General features: G+C 42.0%; 2 protein-coding genes across 4 annotated transcripts in view; one reads left to right on the top strand and one right to left on the bottom strand.

Moving 5' to 3' along the window:
- The window catches only part of LOC129836429 (AT-rich interactive domain-containing protein 5B-like), a 68,433-nt gene extending 48,966 nt beyond the window's left edge, over positions 1-19,467 (top strand). For both annotated transcript variants that reach the window (XM_055902588.1, XM_055902589.1), the window contains exons 9-10: positions 14,602-14,815; positions 15,243-19,467. In XM_055902588.1, the coding sequence (XP_055758563.1) occupies positions 14,602-14,815; positions 15,243-17,180 (2,152 nt within the window). In that variant the 3' untranslated portion in view covers positions 17,181-19,467. The remainder of the gene's footprint in view (positions 1-14,601; positions 14,816-15,242) is intronic.
- rtkn2 (rhotekin 2) lies at positions 19,459-27,412 on the bottom strand. Of its 2 annotated transcripts, XM_055902590.1 has the most exons (13): positions 27,072-27,412; positions 26,716-26,739; positions 24,638-24,849; positions 24,478-24,536; positions 24,242-24,295; positions 23,926-24,043; positions 23,392-23,592; positions 23,085-23,179; positions 22,853-22,959; positions 22,513-22,644; positions 22,243-22,405; positions 22,020-22,127; positions 19,459-21,662 (listed from the first exon to the last, which is right to left on the bottom strand). In XM_055902590.1, exons 1-13 carry the CDS (start codon positions 27,204-27,206, stop codon positions 21,112-21,114), a joined length of 1,959 nt encoding a protein of 652 aa, XP_055758565.1. In that variant the 5' UTR covers positions 27,207-27,412; the 3' UTR covers positions 19,459-21,111. The 2 variants fall into 2 exon arrangements, with proteins under 2 accessions (XP_055758565.1, XP_055758566.1); XM_055902591.1 differs by lacking the exon at positions 26,716-26,739.

Consider the following 27,412-nt stretch of genomic DNA (forward strand, 5'->3'; position numbering starts at 1 on the left):
AAGAGGGGCATGCAGAGCAATATCACGCATGCATATGGGTGAGTATGTGTATAGACCTAGGCAAATGACAAACAAAGTCAGGCTGAATTGCTCAGTCAATGTGTGTAGGTTTATCTATGCTCTATGTACGAGTGCATTCAAAATTGGATACAGTATTTGAATTATATCAAATAGCACTGCAGCTTTAAACCTCCTGCGCAGCCAGAAGGGACTGTATTTGCACTGCCATTAAAAGCCCTTTCACAGCCCTGCATGGTTAGGAGGACTGGTATAGACAGTGTCAGCACAGCACACAGCACAGGGGGCTGGAGGGGACCAGTGAGGTGTTACTGCTGGCCTTTTTCAATAGAGCCACAGAAAGCTGGGAAATTGTGCTGAATCAATACAAACCAATAATATCTCCACTGCAGTGAATATCACCCTGTCAGAAAGAGAGCGGGAAATCTCAGCTGAACCCAGACAGACCATGGGAGGAGAATTTTAGCTGAGGCTCACTATTCCAGTAGCTAGGAGGGCAATTAACTTCATTGTATTAGCTCAGCAAACAAAGCTATTCTCTCTCCCTTGGAAGTGTATGATAAATGACCCCATTTGTGGGTTTGGTGAAGTATATGTTTGGTCCCTGGTGGCATCTTTTATTTCTCTTAATGATTACTCAGCATTGAAAACACAATGAGGAATTTAAACTAGAGCATGCAGCATTTCTCCCAATGTCTTTTGATTTGGTATTGGAACATTTCGTTTGTAATTGCACTAGATTAACTGAACGCGCTCATCTTGGTCTTTTGTTTGGGACTTTGAATGTCCCCAAGCCCTGACTCTAATTTGAAATGATCCACATTATCCATTTTCCTCTTCAATGGAAGTCATCTGAAACAGTTGCCTTGGAGACATTATTTTGAATGATAAAGATGGAAATAATGACTGTATTTATGGTGTTGAGCAGCGGGCAGTAGAGAACATAAAACGAACAGAACACAAGATAACCTGAGGTACTTGTCATTTGGAAAGTTGCTCATTGCAGCCATTCTACTGTTCATTAGCTTAAAGGGAAAAATCAATATTTAACATCCAACCCAAGGTCTAAAGCTCCAGCTGGGAAAGCTTTAATGATATTTATTTAAACCGTTTCCGAAGATTAGCTGTCAGAGCTCAGCTCCCTGAATTAAAAATGAGGTCATGAAAAGATGGCATCAATAACCTTGAAATAGACTGCTGCATTCTCTCCCTGCATGTCACTTCATGCTAATTCTTTGATTATACAGGTCAATGCCTTTTAGCTGCCGTTAGTTATTTAAGCTCTCACTTTCTATGTGAGCTGCTGCTGCTGCTACAGAAACAGTACATTTATACCGTACATGTTGTTACTCTAATAGCTCCTGTGTTAATGCAGAATTAATGCCTGCCGTGCATAGGCATTTTTATGTAATTGCAGGAGGGAAATATCCATGGCAACAGTGGAGGCAATTGAGAATAATTTTCTCAGAGGTTGTACCGAGTATAACAAAGAACAAGGAATTCCACTCATTCTTTTTTAATATAGCAGCTAATTTCAGTTATTAACTGATGAATACCAGATGTGCACACTAGATTGTAAATATTTATTTGGTTTGGATGCAGTGTTTGTTTCTTTTGAAAACATTGCAGACGATATTATTGATTCTTGTATGTATTCCCCGTGGTATTGGTGTGCCTCTGCACTCACTCAAGCTGCACCTCAGATTGAAAATATATCCCTTAGTGTATAGGCTCATAACAAATTGGAAAAACTTGGCCAGTCGCCACCCCGTGGATCATGTTAGAGTAGACTCAATCCTAAATACAGCCCTTGCTCAGCGTTGCATCTAGTTTCTCTATGCAACACACTGGTCTCTTTGGCTATGCCATGGTGTTTATATTATTTAGTTACGAATCTTACCACAAGAGTTTAAAAAGACACATTGCTGTAACAGCCTGATTAAATTACTAGCTATAGGAAAAACCTATGGGACAGATTACAGCTGTGATAGCACTCAGATGAATGACGTTTGATTGCTGTACCTCATCCACCTGCCATAATAAAGAAATAACTTACCTACATGAAATATTCTAGGCGTTTAAACCTAGTGCTTTTTGCAATCAGGGGCTTGCAAATGGTGCCATACTTGCGCAGTTAGACATTCAGAAATACTGATAACAAGTCAGACGATTTGTTGTTGTTACATTCTTGCCTTTGGCTTAGGAACAGTTAATTTGATATTTCTTGATATAGGACTTAATGATGAACAGACTTTTCACCATATTATAAATCTGGTCCTAATGTTGAGATTGGATCAAAGAACAATATTCTACATAGTGAACTGCAGACATGATACAGTATTTAGCAGTTAATCCAAACACTTACCAGTCCATTGCTCAACACCTGTCATGATTAAGGTTTGCTGTGTACAGTTTATGCGGTTTAGCCTTAAGGGAATGGTAAAGGTCACTTTTAGATCTGGTATTTCTAGACTGGACAAAAGGCACTAGTTTAGTATTCCTTCACCGCCCTGTTTAACGGCGTGAATCAGGATCACTTGAAGTGACAAAAGAGAGGCTTTGGAGCCAAATCTTTCCCAAGCTGAGGGAACAATGACCGTTTATCCCACTGATTTGGCTCTGAAGATCGATATTTGCATTTGTACAGACAGGAGTTATTGTTTTGCCAGTTCTTTGAAGCAGCCTAATCATGACACATGGTGATGATGAATATGGATTAGATTTTTTTTGCTTCTTCTTCTCTTCCTGAGGTTGTAATACAAATCATTCTTTCCTGTAAATTGTTTGGCAGCCTATGGGCCTGTCCATCAGCTCTCAAGATATGATTCCTTTAACGAATTAAAGGTAAAATGCAGCCGTTTTTTTTATCTCAAAATCATGTATTGGTAACAATTAACTACCTTACTTACTGTGATCGTTTTTTAATTAAAATGTTCAAAAGAAACAAAAATAGTGTCTTAGCAAAGATCAATTTCTCAAACAAGAATTTAGCTAGGATTGGCTGGGAGTGAGTGGGGAGGGGAAAACTGAAAACTTGCTGTTGGCAGAGAAGTTTTAAACTCTCTTTCTTATTGTTCTATTAACTCACTTACCACCTGGTGATGTCACAAGGCAGGCCAAAACTCCGTCCGACCAAAACAGGCTGAACTGTCAGGCGTTTTTTTCAAATAGCTCTTTCACTAAAAGGGCATTATCATATTTTTCACAATTTGTTTGGGAATTATTCTGACCTACAGTACCAGTCAAACGTTTGGACACACTTATTCCAGGGTTTTTCTTTATTTTTACAATTTTCTACATTGTAGAATAACATTGAAGACATCAAAACTATGAAATAACACATATGGAATCATGTAGTAACCAAAAAAGTGTTTTATATTTGAGATTCTTCAAAATAGCCACCCTTTGCCTCAATGACAGCTTTGCACACTCTTGGCATTCTCTCAACCAGCTTCATGAGGTAGTCACCTGAAATGCATTTAAAATAACAGGTGTGCCTTGTTGAAAGTTAATTTGTAGAATTTCTTTCCTTTTTAATGCGTTTGAGCCAATCAGTTGTGTCAAGGCCAATCAGTTGTGACAAGGTAGGGATGGTATATAGAAGATAGCCCTATTTGGTAAAAGACTAAGAACATATAATGGCAAGAACAGTTCAAATAAGCAAAGAGAAATGACAGTCCATCATTACTTTAAGACATGAAGGTAAGTCAATCAGGCAAATTTCAAGAACTTTGAACGTTTCTTCAAGTACAGTCTCAAAAACCATCAAGCGCTATGATGAAACTGGCTCTCATGAGGACTGCCACAGGAAAGGAATACCCAGAGTTACCTCTGCTGCAGAGGATAAGTTCACTAGAGTTACCAGCATCAGAAATTGCAGCCCAAATAAATGCTTCACAGAGTTCAAGTAACAGACATATCTCAACATCAACTGTTCAGAGGAGACATAGTGAATCAGGCCTTCATGGTCGAATTGCTGCAACAACAAAAAACTAAACTAAAGGACACCAATAAGAAGAAGAGACTTGCTTGGGCCAAGAAACACTAGCAATGGACATTAGACTGGTGGAAATCTGTCCTTTGGTCTGAGGGGTCCACATTTGAGATTTTTGGTTCCAAACGCTGTGTCTTTGTGAGACACAGAGTAAGTGAACGAATGATCTCCGCATGTGTAGTTCCCACAGTGAAGCATGGAGGGGGATGTGTGATGGTGTGGGGGGGCTTTGCTGGTGACACTGTCTGTGATTTATTTAGAATTCAAGGTACACATAACCAGCATGGCTACTACAGCATTCTGCAGTGATACGGCATCCCATTTGGTTTGCGCTTAGTGGGACTATCATCTGTTTTCAACAGGACAATGACCCAACACACCTCCAGGCTGTGTAAGGGCTATTTGACCAAGAAGGAGATTGATGGAGTGCTGCATCAGATGACCTAGCCTCCACAATCACCCAACCTCAACCCAATTGAGATGGTTTGGGATGAGTTGGACCGCAGAGTGATGGAAGAGCAGCTAACATGTGCTCAGTATATGTGGGAACTCCTTCAAGACTGTTGGAAAAGCATTCCAGGTGAAGTATGTGAACACTTCTTCAAATTAGTGGATTCGGCTATTTTATTTATTTATTTATTTTATTTTACCGTTATATTACCAGGTAAGTTGACTGAGAACACGTTCTCATTTGCAGCAACGACCTGGGGAATAGTTACAGGGGAGAGGAGGGGGATGAATGAGCCAATTGTAAACTGGGGATTATTAGGTGACCATGATGGTTTGAGGGCCAGATTGGGAATTTAGCCATGACACCGGGGTTAACACCCCTACTCTTACGATAAGTGCCATGGGATCTTTAATGACCTCAGAGAGTCAGGACACCCGTTTAACGTCTCATCCGAAAGACGGCACCCTACACAGGGCATTGTCCCCAATCACTGCCCTGGGGCATTGGGATATTTTTTAGACCAGAGGAAAGAGTGCCTCCTACTGGCCCTCCAACACCACTTCCAACAGCATCTGGTCTCCCATCCAGGGACTGACCAGGACCAACCCTGCTTAGCTTCAGAAGCAAGCCAGCAGTGGTATGCAGGGTGGTATGCTGCTGGCGTATTTCAGCCACACCCGTTGCTGATCGGTGTATAAAATTGAGCACACAGCCATGCAATCTCCATAGACAAACATTGGCAGTAGAATGGTCTTACTGAAGAGCTCAGTGACTTTCAACGTGCCACATTTCCAACAAGTTAGTTCGTCAAATGTCTTCCCTGCTATAGCTGCCCCAGTCAACTGTAAGTGCTGTTATTGTGAAGTGGAAACGTCTAGGAAAAACAACGGCTCAGCCGCAAAGTGGTAGGCCACACAAGCTCACAGAACAGGACCACCGAGTTCTGAAGCACAGAGCCCTGACCTCAACCCCATCGAACACCTTTGGGATGAATTGGAACGCCGACTGCGAGCCAGGCCTAATCGCCCAACACCTCACTAATGCTCTTCTGACTGAATGGTAGCAAGTCCCTGCAGCAATGTTCCAACATCTAGTTGAAAGCCTTCCCAGAAGAGTGGAGGCTGTTATAACAGAGAAGGGGGGACCAACTCCATATTAATGCCCATGATTTTGGAATGAGATGTTCGACAAGCAGGTGTCCACATACTTTTGGCCATGTAGTGTAGCTACAGTAGTTGCCGTGGTAACCAAACAGACAGACTAGTTTAGCTAACCTAACTGTTATGAAAATCAAATTCAGCAAACACAATACTTTTTTCAATTCGACTTTTGCTTTCAAAAGCAGCGCAAACAAAACTTGTAAAAATTAACTATAGCCATTGAAATCTATCGTGCATTATAGGGAAATAATGCACACTCTAGAATGCCCTTCAAGCCAATCAGAAAGGAGTATTCAACAATGCCATGGTATAATTAAGCAATATACCACGGCTAAGGGCTATTCTACTGCACTACGCAACACAGAATGCCTGGATACAGCCCTTAGCCGTGGTATATTGGCCATATACCACAAACCCCCGAGGTGCCATATTGCTATTATAAACTGGCTACCAACATAATTAGAGCAGTAACCAGAAATGTTTTGTCATACCCTTGTTATACGTTTGATATACCACGGCTGTCAGCCAATCAGCATTCAGGGCTTGAACCACCCAGTTTATAAATATATTTCATAGTTTTGTCAAGTTGGCTTGATGTTCTTTGGGTGGTGGACCATTCTTGATACACACGGGAAAATGTTGATAATGAAAAACTCAGCAGCGTTGCAGTTCTTGACATCAACCGGTGCTTCTGGCACCTACTACCATACCCTGTTCAAAGGCACTTAAATATTTTGACTTGCCCATTCACCCTCTGAATGTCACACATACACAATCCATGTCTCAATTGTCTCAAGGCTTAAAGATCATTCTTTAACCTGTCTCCTCCCCTTCATCTACACTGATTGAAGTGGATTTAACAAGTGACGTCAATAAGGGATCATAGCTTTCACCTGGTCAGACTATGTCATGGAAAGAACGTTCTTAATGTTTTGAATTCTCACAGAATTTTCAGTGTTTTTTGAATTCTCAGTGTATATATACACTGAAATAAATTTATATACACTACCGTTCAAACATTTGGGGTCACTTAGAAATGTCCTTGTTTTTAAAAGAAAAGCCATTTTTTTGTCCATTAAAATTACATCAAATTGATCAGAAATACAGTGTAGACATTGTTAATGTTGTAAATGACTATTGTAGCTGGAAACGGCTGATTTTTAATGGAATATCTACACATGCATACAGAGGCCCATTATCAGCAACCATCACTCCTGTCAACGTCAACAGTGAAGAGGCGACTCCGGGATGCTGGCCTTCTAGGAAGAGTTGCAAAGAAAAAGCCATATCTCAGACTGGCCAATAAAAAGAAAATATTAAGATGGGCAAAAGAACACAGACACTGGACAGAGGAACTCTGCCTAGAAGGCCAGCATCCCGGAGTCGCCTCTTCACTGTTGATGTTGAGACTGGTGTTTTGCGGGTACTATTTAATGAAGCTGCCAGTTGAGGACTTGTGAGGCGTCTGTTTCTCAAACTAGACACTCTAATGTACTTGTCCTCTTGCGCAGTGCACTGGGGCCTCCCACTCCTCTTTCTATCCTAGTTAGAGCCAGTTTGCGCTGTTCTGTGAAGGGAGTAGTACACAGAGTTGTACGAGATCTTCAGTTTTTCGCAATATCTTGCATGGAATAGCCTTCATTGCTCAGAACAAGAGTAGACTGACGAGTTTCAGAAGAAAGTAGTTTGTTTCTGATCATTTTGAGTCTGTAATCGAACCCACAAATGCTGATGCTCCAGATACTCAACTAGTCTAAAGAAGGACAGTTTTATTGCTTCTTTAATCAGGACAACAGTTTCAGCTGTGCTAACATAATTGCAAAAGGGTTTTCTAATGATCAAGTAGCATTTTAAAATGATAAACTTGGATTAGCTAACACAACGTGCCATTGGAACACAGGAGTGATGGTTGCTGATAATGGGCCTCTGTAAGCCTATGTAGATATTCCATTAAAGATCAGCCGTTTCCAGCTACAATAGTCATTTACAACATTAACAATGTCTACACTGTATTTGTGATCAATTTTATGTTATTTTAATGGACCCAAAAATTTCTAAGAGACCCCAAACTTTTGAACGGTTGTATATATATATATATATGTATATATATATATATATATATACACTGCTCAAAAAAATAAAGGGAACACTTAAACAATACAATGTAACGCCAAGTTAATCACACTTCTGTGAAATCAAACTGTCCACTTAGGAAGCAACACTGATTGACAATAAATTTCACATGCTGTTGCAAATGGAATAGACAAAAGGTGGAAATTATAGGCAATTAGCAAGACACCCCCAATAAAGGAGTGATTCTGCAGGTGGTGACCACAGACCTCTTCTCAGTTCCTATACTTCCTGGCTAATGTTTTGGTCACTTTTGAATGCTGGCGGTGCTCTCACTCTAGTGGTAGCATGAGACGGAGTCTACAACCCACACAAGTGGCTCAGGTAGTGCAGCTCATCCAGGATGGCACATCAATGCAAGCTGTGGCAAGAAGGTTTGCTGTGTCTGTCAGCGTAGTGTCCAGAGCATGGAGGCGCTACCAGGAGACAGGCCAGTACATCAGGAGACGTGGAGGAGGCCGTAGGAGGGCAACAACCCAGCAGCAGGACCGCTACCTCCGCCTTTGAGCAGGAGGAGCACTGCCAGAGCCCTGCAAAATGACCTCCAGCAGGCCACAAATGTGCATGTTTCTGCTCAAACGGTCAGAAACAGACTCCATGAGGGTGGTATGAGGGCCCGACGTCCACAGGTGGGGGTTGTGCTTACAGCCCAACACCGTGCAGGACGTTTGGCATTTGCCAGAGAACACCAATATTGGCAAAATCGCCAAAATCGCCAATGTGCTCTTCACAGATGAAAGCAGGTTCACACTGAGCACATGAGCACATGTGACAGACGTGACAGAGTCTGGAGACACCGTGGACAATGTTCTGCTGCCTGCAACATCCTCCAGCATGTCCGGTTTGGCGGTGGGTCAGTCATGGTGTGGGGTGGCATTTCTTTGTGGGGCCGCACAGCCCTCCATGTGCTCGCCAGAGGTAGCCTGACTGCCAATAGGTACCGAGATGAGATCCTCAGACCCCTTGTGAGACCATATGCTGACACATGCACATTTGTGGCCTGCTGGAGGTCATTTTGCAGGGCTCTGGCAGTGCTCCTCCTGCTCAAAGGGGGAGGTAGCGGTCCTGCTGCTGTGTTGTTGCCCTCCTACGGCCTCCTCCACGTCTCCTGATGTACTGGCCTGTCTCCTGGTAGAGCCTCCATGCTCTGGACACTACGCTGACAGACACAGCAAACCTTCTTGCCACAGCTCGCATTGATGTGCCATCCTGGATGAGCTGCACTACCTGAGCCACTTGTGTGGGTTGTAGACTCCGTCTCATGCTACCACTAGAGTGAGAGCACCGCCAGCATTCAAAAGTGACCAAAGCATCAGCCAGGAAGCATAGGAACTGAGAAGTGGTCTGTGGTCACCACCTGCAGAATCACTCCTTTATTGGGGGTGTCTTGCAAACTGCCTATAATTACCACCTTTTGTCTATTCCATTTGCACAACAGCATGTGAAATTTATTGTCAATCAGTGTTGCTTCCTAAGTGGACAGTTTGATTTCACAGAAGTGTGATTGACTTGGAGTTACATTGTGTTGTTTAAGTGTTCCCTTTATTTTTTTGAGCAGTGTATGTATGTGTATATATATATACATATATATATATGTATATATATAATATGTATATATATATATATATACATATTATATATATAATATGTATATATATATGTATATATATATATATATATATAATATGTATATATATAATATGTATATATATATATAATATGTATGTGTATAGGTATATATATGTATATGTATGTATGTTTGGCCACAAGAATAGAATAATAGTAAAGACATCAAAGCTATGAAATGACACATATGGAATCATGTAGTAACCAAAACAGTGTTAAACAAATCAAAATATAGTTTAGATTTTAGATTCTTCAAAGTAGCCACCTTTGCCTTGACGACAGCTTTGCAAACTCTTGGCATTTTCTCAACCAGCTTCACCTGGAATGCTTTTCCAACAGTCTTGAAGGAGTTCCCACATATGCTGAACCCTTGCTGGCTGCTTTTCCATCACTCTGTGGTCCAACTCATCCCAAACCATTTCAATTGTGTTGATGTCGGGTGATTGTGGAGGCCAGGTCATCTGATGCAGCACTCCATCACTCGCCTTCTTGGTCAAATAGCCCTTACACAGCCTGAAGGTGTGTTGGGTCATTGTCCTGTTGAAAAACAAATGATAGTCCCACTAAGCGCAAACCAAATGGGATGGCGTATCACTGCAGAATGCTGTAGTAGCCATGCTGGTTAAGTGTACCTTGAATTCTAAATGAATCACAGACAGTGTCACCAGCAAAGCACCCCCACACCATCACACCTCCTCCATGCTTCACGGTAGGAACTACACATGCAGAGATCATCTGTTCACCTACTCTGCGTCTCACCAAGACTCAGTGGTTGGAACCAAAAATCTCAAATTGGACTCATCAGACCAAAGGACAGATTTCCACCAGTCTAATGTTCATTGCTTGTGTTTCTTGACCCAAGTAAGTCTCTTCTTCTTATTGGTGTCCTTAAGTAGTGTTTTTTTTGCAGCAATTCGACCACGAAGGCCTTATTCACGCAGTCTCCTCTGAACAGTTGATGTTGAGATGTGTATGTTACTTGAACTCTGAAGTATTTATTTGGGCTGCAATTTCTGAGGTTGGTGACTTTAATGAACTGATCCTCTGCAGTAGAGGTAACTCTGGGTATTCCTTTCCTGTGGCAGTCCTCATGAGAGCCAGTTTCATCATAGTGCTTGATGGTTTTTGCGACTGCACTTGAAGAAACTTTCAAAGTTTGACTGACCTTCATGTCTTAAAGTAATGATGGACTGTCATTTCTCTTTGCTTATTTGAGCTGTTCTTGCCATAATATGTACTTGGTCTTTTACCAAATAGGGATATCTTCTGTTTACCACCCCTACCTTGTCACAACACAACTGATTGGCTCAAACGCATTAAAAAGGAAAGCAATTCCACAGATTAACTTTTAACAAGGCACACCTGTTAATTGTAATGTATTCCAGGTGACTACCTCATAAAGCTGGTTGAGAGAATGCCAAGAGTGTGCAAAGCTGTCATCAAAGGGTGGCTACTTTGAAGAATCTCAAATATAAAATATATTTTAATTTGCTTAACACTTTTTTGGTTACTACTTGATTCCGTATGTGTTATTTCATAGTTTTGATGACTTCACTGTTATTCTACATTGTAGAAAATTGTAAAAATAAAGAAAAGCCCTTGAATGAGTAGGTGTGTCCAAACTTTTGACTGTTCTGTATATGTAAAACACATATATAAAATCATGTTTTTGGCTGCTCTGGGCCTTTAAGAAAGCCTCTGAAATAAACAGAGTGCCAGCTCAAATTAATTTCAGCACCATTAAAAGTGCTTAATGGAATAGTCTGCAGGGGTTTTCCACCACTTTGTTGACTTGGCCTTTCCTGGATTCCACAAACAAATCTCCCTTTAACTCAGATGAAAGACCAGCTTATTGTTAGTAAAAACATAATGTTATTGCTTAGTTGCTTGTTTGGCATGTAAATCCATTATTTTAAATGGACGCACATGCTTAATTGAATTTGTCACTGAATTACAATTGTATTGATTTCCAAAGAATCTTACAATAATAGGCCTACATTATATTAAGAAATGTAGTTGTAGCCTAATTACATTCCAATATGAAAGAGAAAGACCTGTCTGTCTCTTTTGCCTATTTAACTTTTGTATTTTTTATTACTGGTTAGGTTGCATACTGGAATGTACTATGAACATCATGGAAAATGGCTGCTCATGTAAAGAAAGGCTCAATAGCCACAACCGGAAGTTAAGTATTTATTGACCTCGCCAAAATGTAAGCTCTTGTTCCCTCATTGAGTTATTCCCTCATTGACTTTTCCATGTCTGTCATGTTGTGCTCTTTCTGCCCTCTAGTGTGCAAGAAAATACCTTGCATTTGATTTTGATATTTTGATATTGTGTGTCATATTCATTACTAGAAGTGTTCCTCGGAGACGCATTTTCTGCTTTGAACTCCACCAGGATTTATATAAGAGAAATCCCTATATTTACATAAATGTAACCTATTACTGTCCAAAGAACCTTCATAGGGGACTGAATTCCTTTCAGGGCCTCTCGATTGTAGACTGTCCCAGGCAGCCTGCTTTCAGGAAATTACATAAGTCACATTGTATTACCATTACTGTATTACGTGATCAGGAGAATGTTATAGGCTCTCCCTGTACTTATTTTCTCAGTGAGTCTTTTACAGAGCGGGTGCTATTTATAGTGTGACTCTTCATAGTTAACTGTTCAGCAACAGAGAAGCAGAAAAGAATCATGCACCCTATCGTGTCAAAAGAACATTGTTATTTTTAGTTAATATCCAAATAAAATTTTAATGACAAGAGACTGTGTCTGGAATATTGAGTTTAACACTTTGTGTGATGTAACATGGATTTTAGGAGAATGTTCCACCGAGGTGTGATAGCCACACCAGTATGGACGGTACCTTCACTTCTCAATGGCATTCTTGAGAATTGATATAGGGAAAAGCAGTCATGTTCTTACCCAGATATAAGACAATGGGTCTTCATCTCCCAACACAAAAATGCCGGATTATGTAATTCTCATCCATGTCTGCCGATAGATACTGATTTATAATTGGTATTGCTAGGTGCCAAACTTAGCATGGCATGGTATTCAATCTTACAGCAGATGGTATCCTCACAGATTGGAAACGTGAGAGCAGCTCGACAGTGTGTATATGAAATTACTCACTATTTTCCTCACCCTATTTATATAGTTAGTCACGTCGAGTTCACCACATTATTTCTCAACGGTGCAGTGGTTTATGGTGAATAATTGTTTCACTACATTAACATCTGTCTTTCTTCTCTCCTCCCTCTCCCTCTTTCAAATAAGTCACATTTAATTGTATATTTCCTTTCTTGGCCTGGGGCCTGGTGCCAGCTGTATGAAATGTAGTTTTACTGCCTCTGCTGCCAGCAGTTTGGTTTGTAGAAAAAATAACAACATTCCCACTGAGCCACTTCAACTCTTAAAGGCATTTCTCTTTGTGAAGAAGAAGCAAACCACTCATGCATGATTCCTTGTTTGTTTTACCACAATGTCCCTTAAAGAGGAAATTGAGCAACAACTTTATGTGCACACATGAGAATAATTCTATGCCTTGAGAAGGTTTGAGAAGTTATTTCCAAATAGCATTTGGATTGTTATTATAATAGCTGGCCTTAAAGTTATGGGCGAGGCTTTCCAAATAATATTGAACATTCCATCACTGGTTGCTACTACCTCTTTTTAATATTTGATACTCTGTTTTGTGGTGTTCCACCTGTACAGTATTATTCAACATGTTTTTCTCAGTATTTTGGTTGGTCCATATTTTGTTTCACACATTTGATAAGATCTTGGTAATAATAACCCCCTTCATGTCACAATCCACCCTGTAATTAGTCTCATCAACAGCACAGCTCAGTCAGAATGGATGGTTCTTTAGTTACTCTAGTCTAGCAGCTGTAGTGTGTTAACCGTTTCCACGGTAATGTGATGTAAAGATTAACAAGCCCTGACTGGGGGCCTCTGCCTTGCCTCATCTGCTGGCTCAGTGCCAGGTGTTAGTTGGCTCCCCAGCTCTCTCAGCACATACCAGCTCTGTGTTGCAGCATGCTCTCTAGTCTATGCTAACTGACTCACATCCACCACCACTGTGTACTCTGGTCAGTCAAGTGTCAAAATGAAGGCTGAAGTTAAAGTTATGTGTCTTTGTCTACGCCACAGTTGTAGGCCTAGCATCTCTGGTAAAGGGATACTTCGGGATTTTGTCAATGAGGCCCTTTATCTATTTCTCCAGTCAGATGAACTCATGGATAGCATTTTTATGTCTCTGTGTCCAGTACTAAGTTTGAGGTAGTTTCGCAAGCAAATGCTAACTAGCGTTAGTGCAATAACTGGAAGTAATAACTGTTAGCATTATGCTAACACTAGTTAGCAATTGCGCTAGCTCAAGTTAGCAACTCCCTTCAAACTGGACGCAAAGACTTAAAAATGGTATCCACGAGTTTATCTGACTCTGGGCAAGTAGATAAAGGGCCTCATTGACAAAATCCCGAAGTATCCATTTAATCTTAATATAACTTCCTAGAGCGAATGTCCTCTTCCAATATACGTTGGAGCTTCTCATTACTGTGTGGGGGAGTTATCTTATAAATTTATTTATTTTTTATTCCCAGATCCATGGTGGTTTGCATGTAAACATTCATCTTTAGCCTCCCAAGTGGCGCAGCGGTCTAAGGCACTGCAACACAGTGTTGTGGCGTCACTACAGCCTGGGTGTTGTTACTGGTTGTGACCGGGAGTTCCATAGGGCGGTGCACAATTGGCCCAGTGTCGTTAGGGGAGGGTTTGGCCGGGGGGGCTTTACTTGGCTCATCGCACTTTAGCGACTCCTTCAGGTGGGCTGGGCACCTGCCGGCTGACTTCGGTTGTCAGTTGAACGGTGTTTCCTCCGACACATTGGTGCGGCTGGCTTCCTGGTTAAGCGAGCGGGTGTTAAGAAGCGCGGTTTGGCGGGTCATGTTTCGGAGCATGCATGACTCGACCTTTGTCTCTCCCGAACCCGTTGGGGAGTTGCATCGATGAGACAAGATCGTAATCACGAAAAAGGGGATAAAAATAAATCATATATATAAAAAAAAAAAATTAAAAACATGAATCTTTAAAGACTTGTTGATTCTTAGACATGTTACGTTGCAGCTACATGGGCAGGGTAAGAGGTGATAAATCCATATTAACTTTGTGTCAGATTTAGGCTAACTCAGTCTCTTCCACTCTGACCTTTCCAGGCTCCTCCTCCCTTACGAGAGGCACACCAAAGGAGAGGAAGACAAACCCCTCCCCTCAGCAAAACCCAAAAAACAGGAGCATGGGGCCCAAGAGGGGAGTGCCAAACACAAAGGGGTCACAGCGAAACGACCTAAAGGTGGACTACACCAGAGGCAAGGGGCCAGGAAGAAGAGGGAGAGAGGGGACACTGCAAAAAGCCAGGACCTCTCACAGGTCAGTCCCACTAGTTTTCTGTCCGTCTGTCTCAGGCTCTCACAAACACTGGTTCACACACACTCTTTCTTAGAAAAGATAGCATATGCTAACATTACACACGCATCATGTCTATGTATCGAATAGCAGTATGGAGGCCTCCCGAGTTGCGCGGTTGTCTAAGGCACTGCATTGCAATGCTTGAGGTGTCACTACAGCCCCGGGGTCGATCCCAGGCTGTGTCGCACGGGTTAAGCAAGCAGTGTGTCAAGGTCGTGTTTCAGAGTAAGCATGGCTCTCGACATTCGCCTCTCCCTAGTCCGTACGGGAGTTGCAGCGATGGGACAAGACTGTAACTACCAATTGGATATCACGAAATTCAGGAGAAAAAGGAGTAAAAAGTACACACCAAAAAGAATAACAGTATGGCATGTGTTTTCCCACTAAGGTATCTGAGAAGAAAGGGGACAACCAGGAGCCAGCAGCCATGAAGCAGGATCCTCTGCCCAGAGAAGAGCCTGAAGAGGAGGAGTTACAACTCACCCTGAAGAAAGAGGAGACATTGAGCGAGGAGGAACCATCGCGGCTGAATCCCCCCAACACAGACTGCCACAGAGCCACACCTGTCCTCCACAGGGAACTGTCTCCACTGTCCGAGTGGAGACATCCCCACCAGCCACAGTCAGACAAACTCAACCCTGAGCAAAGGGACCAAGCTGATGGAACCCTGTCTAAGACCCCATATCCATACCACTGGGACAACAACAGTAAGCCTGGGTATAGCAGTCTACTTGATCCAAGCAAACCTGACATTCCGGTAGCTAAAGACACAGACAGTCACGGTTATGGACATGGTGGGAGGGTGGGGAAGGTGCTGCCCATGTGTAAGCAGAGCCCACCCCCACTGCAGCAGTACTCCACAGAGCTAATCACAGACAAACAGGACTCCCCCAGTAAAAACAAAGAGATTAATCAGTGTCACATGCCCATGCCAACAGCGTACTCAAAGGACAACCTGGGGGTCATGTCCCCACTAGCCAAGAAGAAGCTCCTCTCCCAAGTCTGTGAGACAAATCATTACTCGTTCAGTTCCCCTCCTCTTCCTCTTCTACCTCCCACTCCGTCAGCCAGTGTGGGTGATGTGAGCGACAGTTGTGTTGAAGAGGTGGTGAAACTGAGGCAGGACTCCCTGCCGGATAGCCTAGAGATGGCTCCCGTCTTCAGACCTTCTGTCATCCAGCACGCCCAGAGCATCAAACCCCAGCAAGAGAGGAGTCCTCTGGGGGATTTGTCTGAGCCCTTCACTTGCAGAGTGAGCCACTTCCAGCCCCAGCTCCACCCCCCCTGGCACCCCTACCTCCACAGGACTGAGACACAGGATGGAGAGGAGAACGCAGGGGAGACACGGATGCAGCAGCAGCCCATTCAGGCACCACCAGGCTACGCAGGTGACTGCTACTCCTCCCCTCACTTACACAACCTCTACCGGCAGACAGAGAACTGTCTGAGTCAAGAGCGAATGGACAGTTATCCCAACAGAGACAAACATGGACATTTTATCAGGGAACGCCAGAGCAGCGAGGTATTCACCTCAAACAATTCTGACAGAGACTGTTTGACTTACAGAGATCCCCACTTCTCTGAGAGGACACAAACACATGGGGATAGACCAATGGAAGAGGAACCTCGAGATTTCAGTATTTCCAAGCCTGTCTCTCAAAGGATGTCTTTCACAAAGCCCTCTTTCTGTGGCCTCCCGTATCCCATGATGCACCAGAGTTTAGACTGTCACCCCAAAGCGTGCAGAGTCCCTCCGATGACTATATCTACCACCAAACACCTGGAACCCCTTCAGCCTTTCTTCAACCCTAAAAGCCACGCTGAGACTGTTGGTGCCTCTAGACCCAGTAAGAGAAGCCTGGGGGAACTAGAGAACGAGGGGGTGCCAGACCGCAAGGTGCGAGTGGTGACCCCCATGCACCCCGCCGGCTCTGTCCGCCGAGGCGACCCACAGGGAGAGGAGTTCAAACCAGCCGAACCGGCGCACGCCGTCCACTTCCACCTCCACAGCCACATTCCCGAGGGCCACACCTACCCTCCCCACGCGCCCTTCTACACAGGGATGTACCCCGGGATGCAGGACGCCCTCCATCACAACCTCCAGTACCTGAAGAGCCAGACAGCCGTGTCCCCTCTGGTCCCTCCGCTAGCCTTCCACTCCATGATGCTACAGAGGCAGTTGATGGCTTCCCAGCCCAGCCCTCACCACTTCTACAGGCACCCTGGGGGGGCGGCCCTGTACGGGGACCTCCTGCACCACCTGTACCCCCTGTCCACCCTCACCCACCCACAGCTGTCCTCCATGCACCCCAGCACCAGACTCTAACAGACGGACCCACGTGGAGCTTAACCGTCTCACCCTGGGACAGTGGATCTAGTGTTCTATTCTTCAGTAAGCATGACAACACTGATTAACTGTAGATGGTGGATTAACTCTTTAGTCAGGCACTCAGTTCCATTTTTGTGTATTTTTTTGTTTTTTGCACTGTATCACCACTTAGTTACTTTGGATAAATTTGCACTCTATGTAGTGTTTGTGTTCACCAACCAGGTTGTTTCTCTCACTCAACAGTCAGGTTCTTATTATCTTTGAGTGTGGAGGGAGACAGAGAAAAGCCATTGGCATGCATGTCAGGGGGATAATCATATTTGCTGGGTCTCCAAAGGATTGGATTCCAAATCACTGCAATGCGACAACTTCATCCTCCAAATGTGTTCTGGGGATTTTTATCAGGTTGAAACACTTAAAAACATGAGGGGACTATCTAAAATAAACTATTTTCACAAGATTTACCATCGGAAAAGTTCACGCAACTGTTAAGCATTCGGCTACTCCACCTTCAATCAATGTTCTGGATCTGTTTACAGCTCTCTAGTGTGGTGCTGTGGCCTGTTTGTGTTCATGTATTAGACCACTACACGTCTTAGAAATGACTGTGTTAAAATAAGGTGCTGTACAAAACCACAAGGTGCTGAGGTATTGTATGTAGATAACAGCTCATTTTCATCAGAACACCCAAGCTGTGAAGAAACCACATTTGACGTTTTTTCATCAGTTGTTTTTAAGGCAAGTCGTATCGTTTGTCAGGAACATTCTCTCAAAATTGGTTGACCCTTGAGAGGTGGGAAAGTGACCCAGATACATTAATATATTGAACAGAAGGTATTTATACTGCGCTTAACATGAGTCACTGATGCTGCCTACTGTGACATCTGACAGCTCTTATCTTGACATAGCTCTGAAACATCACTGGTCTAAGGCTGTTTACTGCGCCTCCTTCATTCAACAGCATAATGCATGATAAATACGAATGTGTCTTGTAGATTATTGCTTTGTGAATATCTGTGCCTTTCTTAATCTTCGATTAGGGGTTGCAGCACTAGTTTTCTATCATGACTGACTTTCAGGAGACTGTTGTAGGCTTGGCCTACAGTATGTGCAGCCCACCGGAGATGGATGTGACCTGGACGCGCCAGCCTCAGTTGAAGACCGTTGTCTAGCCCAAGAACTGCATGTACTTTAGTTTTTTGTTTTTAAGCGTATTTGAGATTATCTGTATAATGGAAAGCGCTATATAAAATAAATCTATTATTATTACAGTTATAAGGTTCCATTCTATCATCACATTGCAGTGCAAACTCATTGGACTGTAATTGTATAGTACCATAGTTACCGTTTAGCACAGGGATAGTTAAGCACTGGTGTAGAGAATGGCTACTATAATAGATTTATGTGCCACTGCCAGACATAGTGATCAAAAGGCAGCGTGTAGCGCCCGAGGAATAATAGCACCTGGTCTGGGTTAACAACCATCATAACTGCTTTTAATGGGTATTTGGAACATGTGAAATATAGGTAACACATTTGCTGTTTAAATTTGTTTTAAAGCCAATCAACTGAGATTGAGCAGACACTTAAAGGAAAACACCCCAAAACTATATTTTGGTATTTGTTTCATTAGTCCATTGTTGATATAGTCCCAACATGTTTTGCATGTCAGCAATCAAGTTTAAGATATACAACTTGCAAGATACAGAAATACAGCCGTTACGATGCTGCGTATTTCTGTATTTTTAATGTTATACATCTTGAAAACTTGATTGCTGAAATGCAAAACATTTTGGGACTAATGAAACAAATAGCAAAATATAGTTTTGGGGTGGAATATTTTTCCTTTAAGATAAACATTCATTCACAATTACATGCTCTTAATGTCATGTTTGCCTCAGCAGCGTCAGTAACTGACGTTTAAGTTCCTTAACGTTCAAATCCATTCTCTGGCATCTTTCTACGTCTGACTTTTTAATAATGTAAATACTTTTGACTGTCTTATGTGTAATATGTTATAATCTGTAAATAGTATAAATGCATACAGCTGGTTACACAATCTAGATGTCACAGGTCACCTTACATTTAGATCTGAACACTAAAGTTAGAACATTTTTTATTTGCTTGTTTTGTTTTCTTGTTTTCCACATTGTTCCCATGTTTTTCTTTAAAGTGTTTTTGATACTATGTGCCATCTGTTTACCAATGATTCAGCTGGCAAACAAGAAAAACATTTTGTATTATATGATCCTCTGTATATTTAATTAAAATATTTTACTATCTATGAATGTCTTTCTCCCCCTAATTGTGGTGGTACTATACCAGATGGGTGGGATTGGGAAATGGAACTCATTTCCTAAGAAGATTCATTGTGAAATATTGAAATGTCATGTAGACCCAACTACAAATCTATTCCAAGGCATTTTACCAGTGTTGGGTCATACTCATAACATCTTAATGCAATTTGCTGACAGCAACCTGTTCCAGACATACTAAGGTTGCTAATAATTCAAAGAAAGGTTTTGTGTTTCCATTAAGTGGCTGTATGCAGACTGGTAATACATTTTCAGTTGAGGTACATCTAAAAGTCCAGACCGTACCTAGGTCTGATTAGGGAGTGATGGAGTGTCCTTATATTAGAATGGTATTAGCTGATATTGGGTGTTATCTAGGACAAGAAGTATTATTCACATTAAAAAGGACATCAGTGGTCATTTATATCAGATAGTTATATGCAATGTGACGTCAGTGAGTCTGCCCTTTCTAAAAGTGATTTGAGTCACGTTACCCACAACTGATTATACAGCATTTGCTGCAGTATGTGGATGTGCTTAGCCTGCTTAAGGTGTTACCGCCACCTCCTGGTACAACTGCACTATGATGGAGGATATTTTGGTTACTAGTTTTTACATTTATAAATGGCACAAGACCATCAGCAGGCTAAAGTCAAAGCTCACATTAAGCATTAGTTGGAGCAAATAAACAAAGAAAGTAAATTTTTTTTTTTAAAGTAGTAGAAATGGGTTTTAATCCAAAACATCAAAGACCGTTTGCTATTTTACAGTATATGAGGAGGGAAACAAGATAATCGAATACGTTAGGGCTACACAGACCATCAACAAATCAGAGATCTCTAGAACAACAATTAACTTTAGACATTCCACTGAATATTGTTAACGAATGCTTAAATTGTATTAAAAAATGACAAACAGCATGGTGCTTTGAAATCCTGTGTATTTTAGCAAATGCTAGCCTAACTACTAAATAAATTGCTAATTATTTAGTACAATAATGATACATCTACAATTCCAAAACAGTTCCTTAAAACCCATTGTCGCTCTACTTATTAAAAAAACGTTTTTAAAAAGAATAGAAAACAAAAGTGATAACTGGCTCAGGCCACAGTGTACTGTGCATTAGTTTGGTCCGCTAGAAAGTGTCATGTCCCATTTCAATCTTCAGGCCACTGCTTATATTGAGTGCAGCGCAAAACTGAAATTATTTTCTCCTCTACTGGCCTATAAGATCATTTCTTGCAATACTTACATTAGATCCACTATTCACTGTGTCGGTGATAAGTGTTCAATATATATCATTTCAGTGATATATTCTGGTTATAAAGGCCAATGCATTAAGGACTATTATCATAGTGGTTAAGTACACCATGCCAAAGGAACCAAGAGAACATTATTTATCCCAAAGGTCCCACATTCAGAAGTGTATTTGCAGTCCATACATGCTAATATTCCTACAATGAGTAATTGGACACACATTGGAATAAGACAGTTTCATTAAAGGAAGGTTGCTTAGTCATTAAGAAATGTCCCTAAAAACACCCAAATAGGTCCTATTAGTAAAAGTTAAAAGGCATATTTGGGCCACTGGCGACCCTGGCTTCAGGCTTTAGTCCCAGGTGAGGTTCAGTCAGTCACCAGGCTTTAGGGTTCATCTTCTCCCTAAAGGACTTCCTCAGTTTGTTGCGTGGAGCAGGGATGGGGGCAGGCCTGTGGGGGACATCAGGAGTCTGGGGGTACTCCAAGTCCTGCTGGGGAGGCTCTATCTGGCCCAGGGGGGTGTTCTTTCTGGATAGGCCACCAGGGTTCCTCTGCAGCTGCTGGATGATGGCAGAGAACTTGGCGTCCAGCGAGGGACGTCCCGTCTTGGTTCGCGCCCCAACGTTTTCCTTTTCCTGATACAGAGGAGGGGGTCTGGCTGGTGGGAGGCTGAAAGGCTGCTTGTCAGCAGGTGGGGGCGGGGCACGCCTCTTCTTGTTGCCATTGGAGACAGAGCTGGGACTCTCTTTGCCCGGAGACAAAACACTCTTCTGCACCACCATGGAGATGGACCCATCAAACAGAGTAGACCATTTAGGAGGCTCCCTTGCCTCCTCCTCACCAATGAGGAAGTGGCCCCCTGTTTCCTCGATTTTGTTGTGGATGATGTCGGTGATACTCTCAAACTTTCCAGGAGAATTTATACCTTTAGAAACAATGGAAAATGTGGAAAAAACATGGAAAATGTACTAAATTTATCATATAGTATATAAATAGTGTCTGACAGCTAAAAGGTCCCAACACTGGTTTCTGTAAGACAGTTTTACAGAAACTTAGTGACCTCTTCAGAGGAGTTCACATGATCTGACTGATTATTTGATTATGTAATGGATTGTATTAATATTTGATTTCTTTATTATTTGATTGATTGCATTTTATATTTAATGTGTGTGTATCGCAGGGCTCATTTGAAAAATAAGTAAGTTGTATTTTCTCACCCAAAACTGCATATCAGAAAAATCTAAGACAATATGTAGTCAAAGGTTTAGGGCACTGGACTTACTCAGGTCATTGTAGACAGAGTCAGCCTGTTTGGTGAGGAAGAGTGGGGGTTTCTTTGGTGACGCAACCTCAATCTTCATCAGCTCACTACAGCAGTGGTGCCACTGACCTGGGAGAGAAGATAAATCAGATCAGAGCGTTGGGTGGAGAAATACAATTTGGATTAAATCTGTGAAAGAAAGAGCCTGAGATTAAGGTTTTTGTTAACTCTTCCAAACACTCACTCTGGTCGTAGAAGTGCTGCCAGAATGCTTCCATCCAGTCCTCCAGCTCCTCCCTGCTGTCAGTTGTGAAGATGTTGGTCAGAGCCCCCGCCACCACTGGGTTGGTGATGGTCAGACTGTTGGACCTCTGAGGGCCCTTATCCACCACACGGATCCTAGTGTCCTGGACAGAGAAACAGCAGGAAAGCCAAGGGATGGAAAAACTGAAAACTAACAGTTATGTGCTGTTCTATCACAATCATTTGGGTCGATTACCATGGCAATGTCTACCTTGTTGGTGGGTATGATGAGGCTGGGCTCCACCTTGGCAGTAATCTCCTCAGGGGTGTAGTAGCAGAACAGACTCCCAGCCCTGAGCACACAGTACAGGCTGCAGTACCGGGACAACCCCTCCACACTTTGCTGGAATAGAAGACAATTATTATTTATTATGGGTATTATGTAGTGAACTACCGTAAGACATTAGTTTACTTTTCTACACCATAGAATGGTATGTTATATGACTAAAGAAGGTTTTAGCTCTACTTATCAGGGCTTGACTGGCAGGGCCAGATATGGTACTCTATAGTTTGTCAGGGAGCAGTCAGAGAGTTGATAACAGTTAGCTCACCTGCTGAATCAGATAGCCATTCATCATGTCCTGGGTCATACAGACGGGCTGGGCAACTAGACGGCAGCAGAGGTTCCCATAGAGGGGCAGCCAGGAGGACGACTCAGCTAAAGAGAAAACAGTCCAAACAAGGCATATTGTGACAATCATTTCTGAAGCCATAAACATGCAATGCAATGTATCTTTAACGCAAAGCGGTATATAAGAATGTCCAATGAAGTGTTGCTCTTACCATCCTGGAGGACTATGAGAGAATGGGACTGGAAGCCCCCATCGGCCCAGGCCAAGCCCAGAGAGGTGTACGCCAGCAGGCTGTACCTTGCCCCCCTAGGAAGGACAGACAGAGACCCAGTGATTTAACATACAAGACTAACCAGATGACTGACTAGGCAAAAGGCAACAACCAGCCAAACCAAAAGGGGTGACTACAGTACAGTAAATCTGGGCCCTACCCATTACATATAATCAGCACCCAACGTTGTTCCTGACCATGAGACCTGACCAGGGAAAACTCTGGGCCTTAACTACAGCTCACGTACAGGGGTATTGGGTTGGACTGCAGGAAAGCATCAGGGTCTCCAGCTTCAAGCAGGGGGCAGAGTTTCCTCCCAGATGCCCTGCCAAATGAGCTGCGTAACTTCTTGGCCAGTTTCTTTGGGGTGTTGACCAGGAAGGTCTCCTCCTCTATGGCACAGCTATACAGCTCCACTTTCAGCTCGAAGGCAGGCCCAACACCGTTACTGTCAATCAGGAGGGAAATGTCCGATTCAGAACACTTAAAGATGCATTCCAAACTTTTGTATAATTTCAGCCAGTAGTTTTGAAAGTGGCGCTCACAAGCCAAAAGTGGTCCCTGTTTTTTGTGTACTACATCATCCATTTTGTATGATATCATACGAGCTTTGTAATTTGTTTGATATGTTACGAATCCAATTTATGCAATATGTTACAAATTTGGATCCCGGAATGCATCTTTAACAAGAGACTGGAGAGAAGATGATAGGGTCCTGCAGACATAGAACCAAGGTATCCCATTTCAAGAATATGAGTTTGTATTTGTGGTGAATACTTACAAAACTGTTACACCCTCAAAACAAATATCAGTCATCGATCTGTCCACAACCACCATCTCCGTGTCAAAAACTTTAGATCCAATTCTCATCAGGCAGAAGATGGCAACCCGCCGCGTGCCTAAAACCAGGATTCACAACCATAACTACATCCAGACTCAGAATACATATTTTGAATATTGGCAAGGACATGGCTTGTATATGAGAATTGCTTTAGTTATTAGGTTCAGTCTCAATGAACTGAACTTCCAAAGCATCGGTTTCTCCTATGTTGCTTTCCTTTTCCTTCACTGAAAACAATAAATGACAATCTACTCACTCCCTTTGTTATTAAAGTGGTCAGAGTCTTTCCACATCAATGGTATGCGCAGCCCTACAGTGGAGTACAAAGACAAACCTGTCAGTAAATGGAAGAATCCCAGTATACTTTCCAACAACGGTGATAAGACAAGTGGCTCGGCTCAAATATCTAATGATCTTCATGAATATCAAAAGGAAACGTATGATACAGGATGGTCATTGTTCCCTTCTGACAAATAAAGAGAAGGATCTTACCAGACAAGGCCACTCTTCCTCTGCAGGCCACACGATCATCTGAAACTCGATCTGATAGTCTATGGCACACAAAACACATTAGTAATTCAACTTCACTTACGGAGCACGACTCCACAAACAAACACACATAACCAGACAATAGAAGGTCCGGTATCTTTACCTCTGAGATATGACTCTCATATCGTGGTTCTCCTCGTGCATTTCTGTCTCCTTGTGCATTTCTGTCATGTATGCCTTGATCCGAGTGTTGCAGGTCAAGAGGTTCTTGGAGGCATTCAGGATCTGCTCTCTATTGGTGCTAGCCACCAGGAGCTTGTAGGCTCCATCCCGCATGCGGATCTCAAAGTCTATCTTCTCCTGCATGTTAGTGTCCTGTAGGAGGGGGATAACACCATAGTAATAGAAATAGAGTGAATTACAATAGTGTGGATTCAACAGAGACAGGTAGCTAAAGAGTTTGGTGATATCCTCTAGCTAAAGGATGTGACATGTCACAGACAGGAGACAGTGATGGGTTCTGGGTGAGAGAGAGGTGAGGACACAGATCTTGATGACCGAGGGAGACTGGAAGGCAAGTCAATAGAGCAAAGACAAAATGTGAAGAATGTTAAATGGTTAAAAAACACTCATTTGAAACAGAATTTAATCCCTCTGAAATAAAGAAACTCAAAACATGACACAAATGTATGGTTGGGCAGACAAAAGATTGACAGGGTTTGATGTGCATGACATGTTGGGTGGTCTTTGCTAGAACACAAGAGGAAAGACAACAAAATAAACCATTAACATAGGGATTATGATGAGGTTTATTAAAGGACAAAATCATTTGTTTACACCACAGACATCTGATGGTGGGTAGAGGCTAAATAAAGTGTACTATTTATAGCCTATAGTTTTCTGATTATTTAGCCTGGATCTCTTTCTCCTCTATTTTGTCACCTGTAGTTTCTTAGAAATCTGTCTTGTGTAAAACAAATTCATGTCCTCTTTAATTTCATGAGTGTCATTCAGATGTAGACATGTTCATGCATTTTGCCTGCAAGAATATTCGTTTGTTAATAAAGCAAACAAAATGAACGTTTCGATAAACATGCAAAGCAGAAGTGTTCTTCATGACCACTGAAAAGTTATGTAGGAGAGAAAAGGGTCCAATCTATACAGCTAGCATATTGTAACGGGCTAATGTGACGCTCCATTAGCCGTCACAGGACAGGTGCTATTTGGCGTAGCAGATACTTTTCGACCAACCTTATTAACGATGCCATATTCGTTCCCATTCGGCCAATGCATGCATCTTCTAAAATGTCCGTATCCAGTTGCAGGTGGTTCGTTTTAAATTTAGAAAATGCTCAGTTATAAAATAAGTCATTTTTTTGTTACTTAAGTTATCCAACAAAGTGTACACCTGTCTCAATCAATGAGAGGAGATTTGAAATAGAATCATCTTGTCTATGCGCTATGCCAAACAGTACCTATCCTGTAACGGCTAATGGAGTATCACATTACATAGCCCGATACAATCTGCTATCCAGTGGTGGAAAAAGTACACAATTGTCATACTTGAGTAAAAGTACAGATACGTTAATAGAAAATTAATCAAGTAAAAGTCACCCAGTAAAATACTACTTGAGTAAAAGTCTAAAAGTATTTGGTTTTAAATATACTTAAGTATCAAAAGTAAATGTAATTGATACATTTACTTAAGTATCAAAAGTATAAATAATTTCTAATTCCTTATATTAAGCAAACCAGACAGCACCATTTCTTTTTTTAAATTTACTGCTGGACAGGGGCACACTCCAACTCTCAGACAGAATTTACAAATGAATGATGTGTTTAGTGAGTCCACCAGATCAGAGGCAGTATTAATGACCAGGGATGTTCTCTTGATAAGTGTGTGAATTGGACCATTTCCCTGTCCTGCTAAGCATTCAAAATGTAATGAATACTTTTGCCTGTCAGGGAAAATGTATGGAGTAAAAAGTACATTATTGTCTTTAGGAATGTAGCGAATTAAAAGTAAAAGTTCTAAAACATAAAAATAGTAAAGTATAGATAAACAAAACAAAAATACTTAAGTAGTAGTATTTTTACACCACTACTGCTAACTAAGTTCTATTCAGAAATAGCCACTATCAGAAGGAAGTATACATCTCCATAAGTGTCAGTATAAGTGCCTAGACAGAGGCTATGTAGCCAAGTAAAACTCAACATATCGTGGAGATGACGTTTACATACCTTGGCAGCGAGGCTGGGTTGTTTCTGGACAGAGCCAGAGTGGATTTAGTAACGTATCACATACATAGATTGAATTGAGGCCAGTGTTTTACAAAATTAGTGATCATAAAAGTAAGTATTGGAACAGTTAGCAAACCACTAATATTTCTGCATTTACGTTAGCTAGCTAGAGCGCAAATTATAACACTACTGTAACGCTATGTAGAATAAATCGTCAACTCAGCTGGATATGTTAGTTGTTAGCTAACGTTAACTAGCTGACGTGTTCGTTGGACAGGCATCAGTTACAGAAAAACGTCAGTTTGCTAGCCTAGTACTTAGCTAATCGGTTGACAACAAACAAACTGGCACATTACCTCTGATTGCAAGAATACAGTGCTCTCACTTATCTTCTTTCTTTTTATCTCCATTGCGAGAGAGGAACACGAGGACCTAGCACTTGCATTTCTCCTGAAATTTTGAACGTCCCGCTGATAGTCCATATTCGCCATTCGTCCAGACAAGCCCTCCGTGCTTTTCCTATCAATTCAGTGATGACGCGTTCCGCTGCCAAACAAAACTGGATTCTACCATTTTCAAATTCGAATTTCAAATTCGATTCTAGGATGTCTGATAACCACAGCAGTGGTGTGTGTTTGAAATTCTCTGTATGTGTTTTATCTCCAAGTAATAAGTTAAACATGACATTGATTCATGC

This window comes from Salvelinus fontinalis, chromosome 37, assembly GCF_029448725.1.
Source record: "Salvelinus fontinalis isolate EN_2023a chromosome 37, ASM2944872v1, whole genome shotgun sequence".
Taxonomy (NCBI): domain Eukaryota; kingdom Metazoa; phylum Chordata; class Actinopteri; order Salmoniformes; family Salmonidae; genus Salvelinus; species Salvelinus fontinalis.

Bases quoted from the DNA above. Each gene is read 5' to 3' on its own strand.
- rtkn2 (XM_055902590.1), bottom strand. From the start codon at position 27,206: ATGGCGAATATGGACTATCAGCGGGACGTTCAAAATTTCAGGAGAAAT. The intron at 26,740-27,071 runs GTAATGTGCCAG...GGCTCTGTCCAG, and splicing joins CTGTATTCTTGCAATCAGAG to AAACAACCCAGCCTCGCTGC. The intron at 24,537-24,637 runs GTAAAGATACCG...TGTGTGCCATAG, and splicing joins ATGAGAGTCATATCTCAGAG to ACTATCAGATCGAGTTTCAG.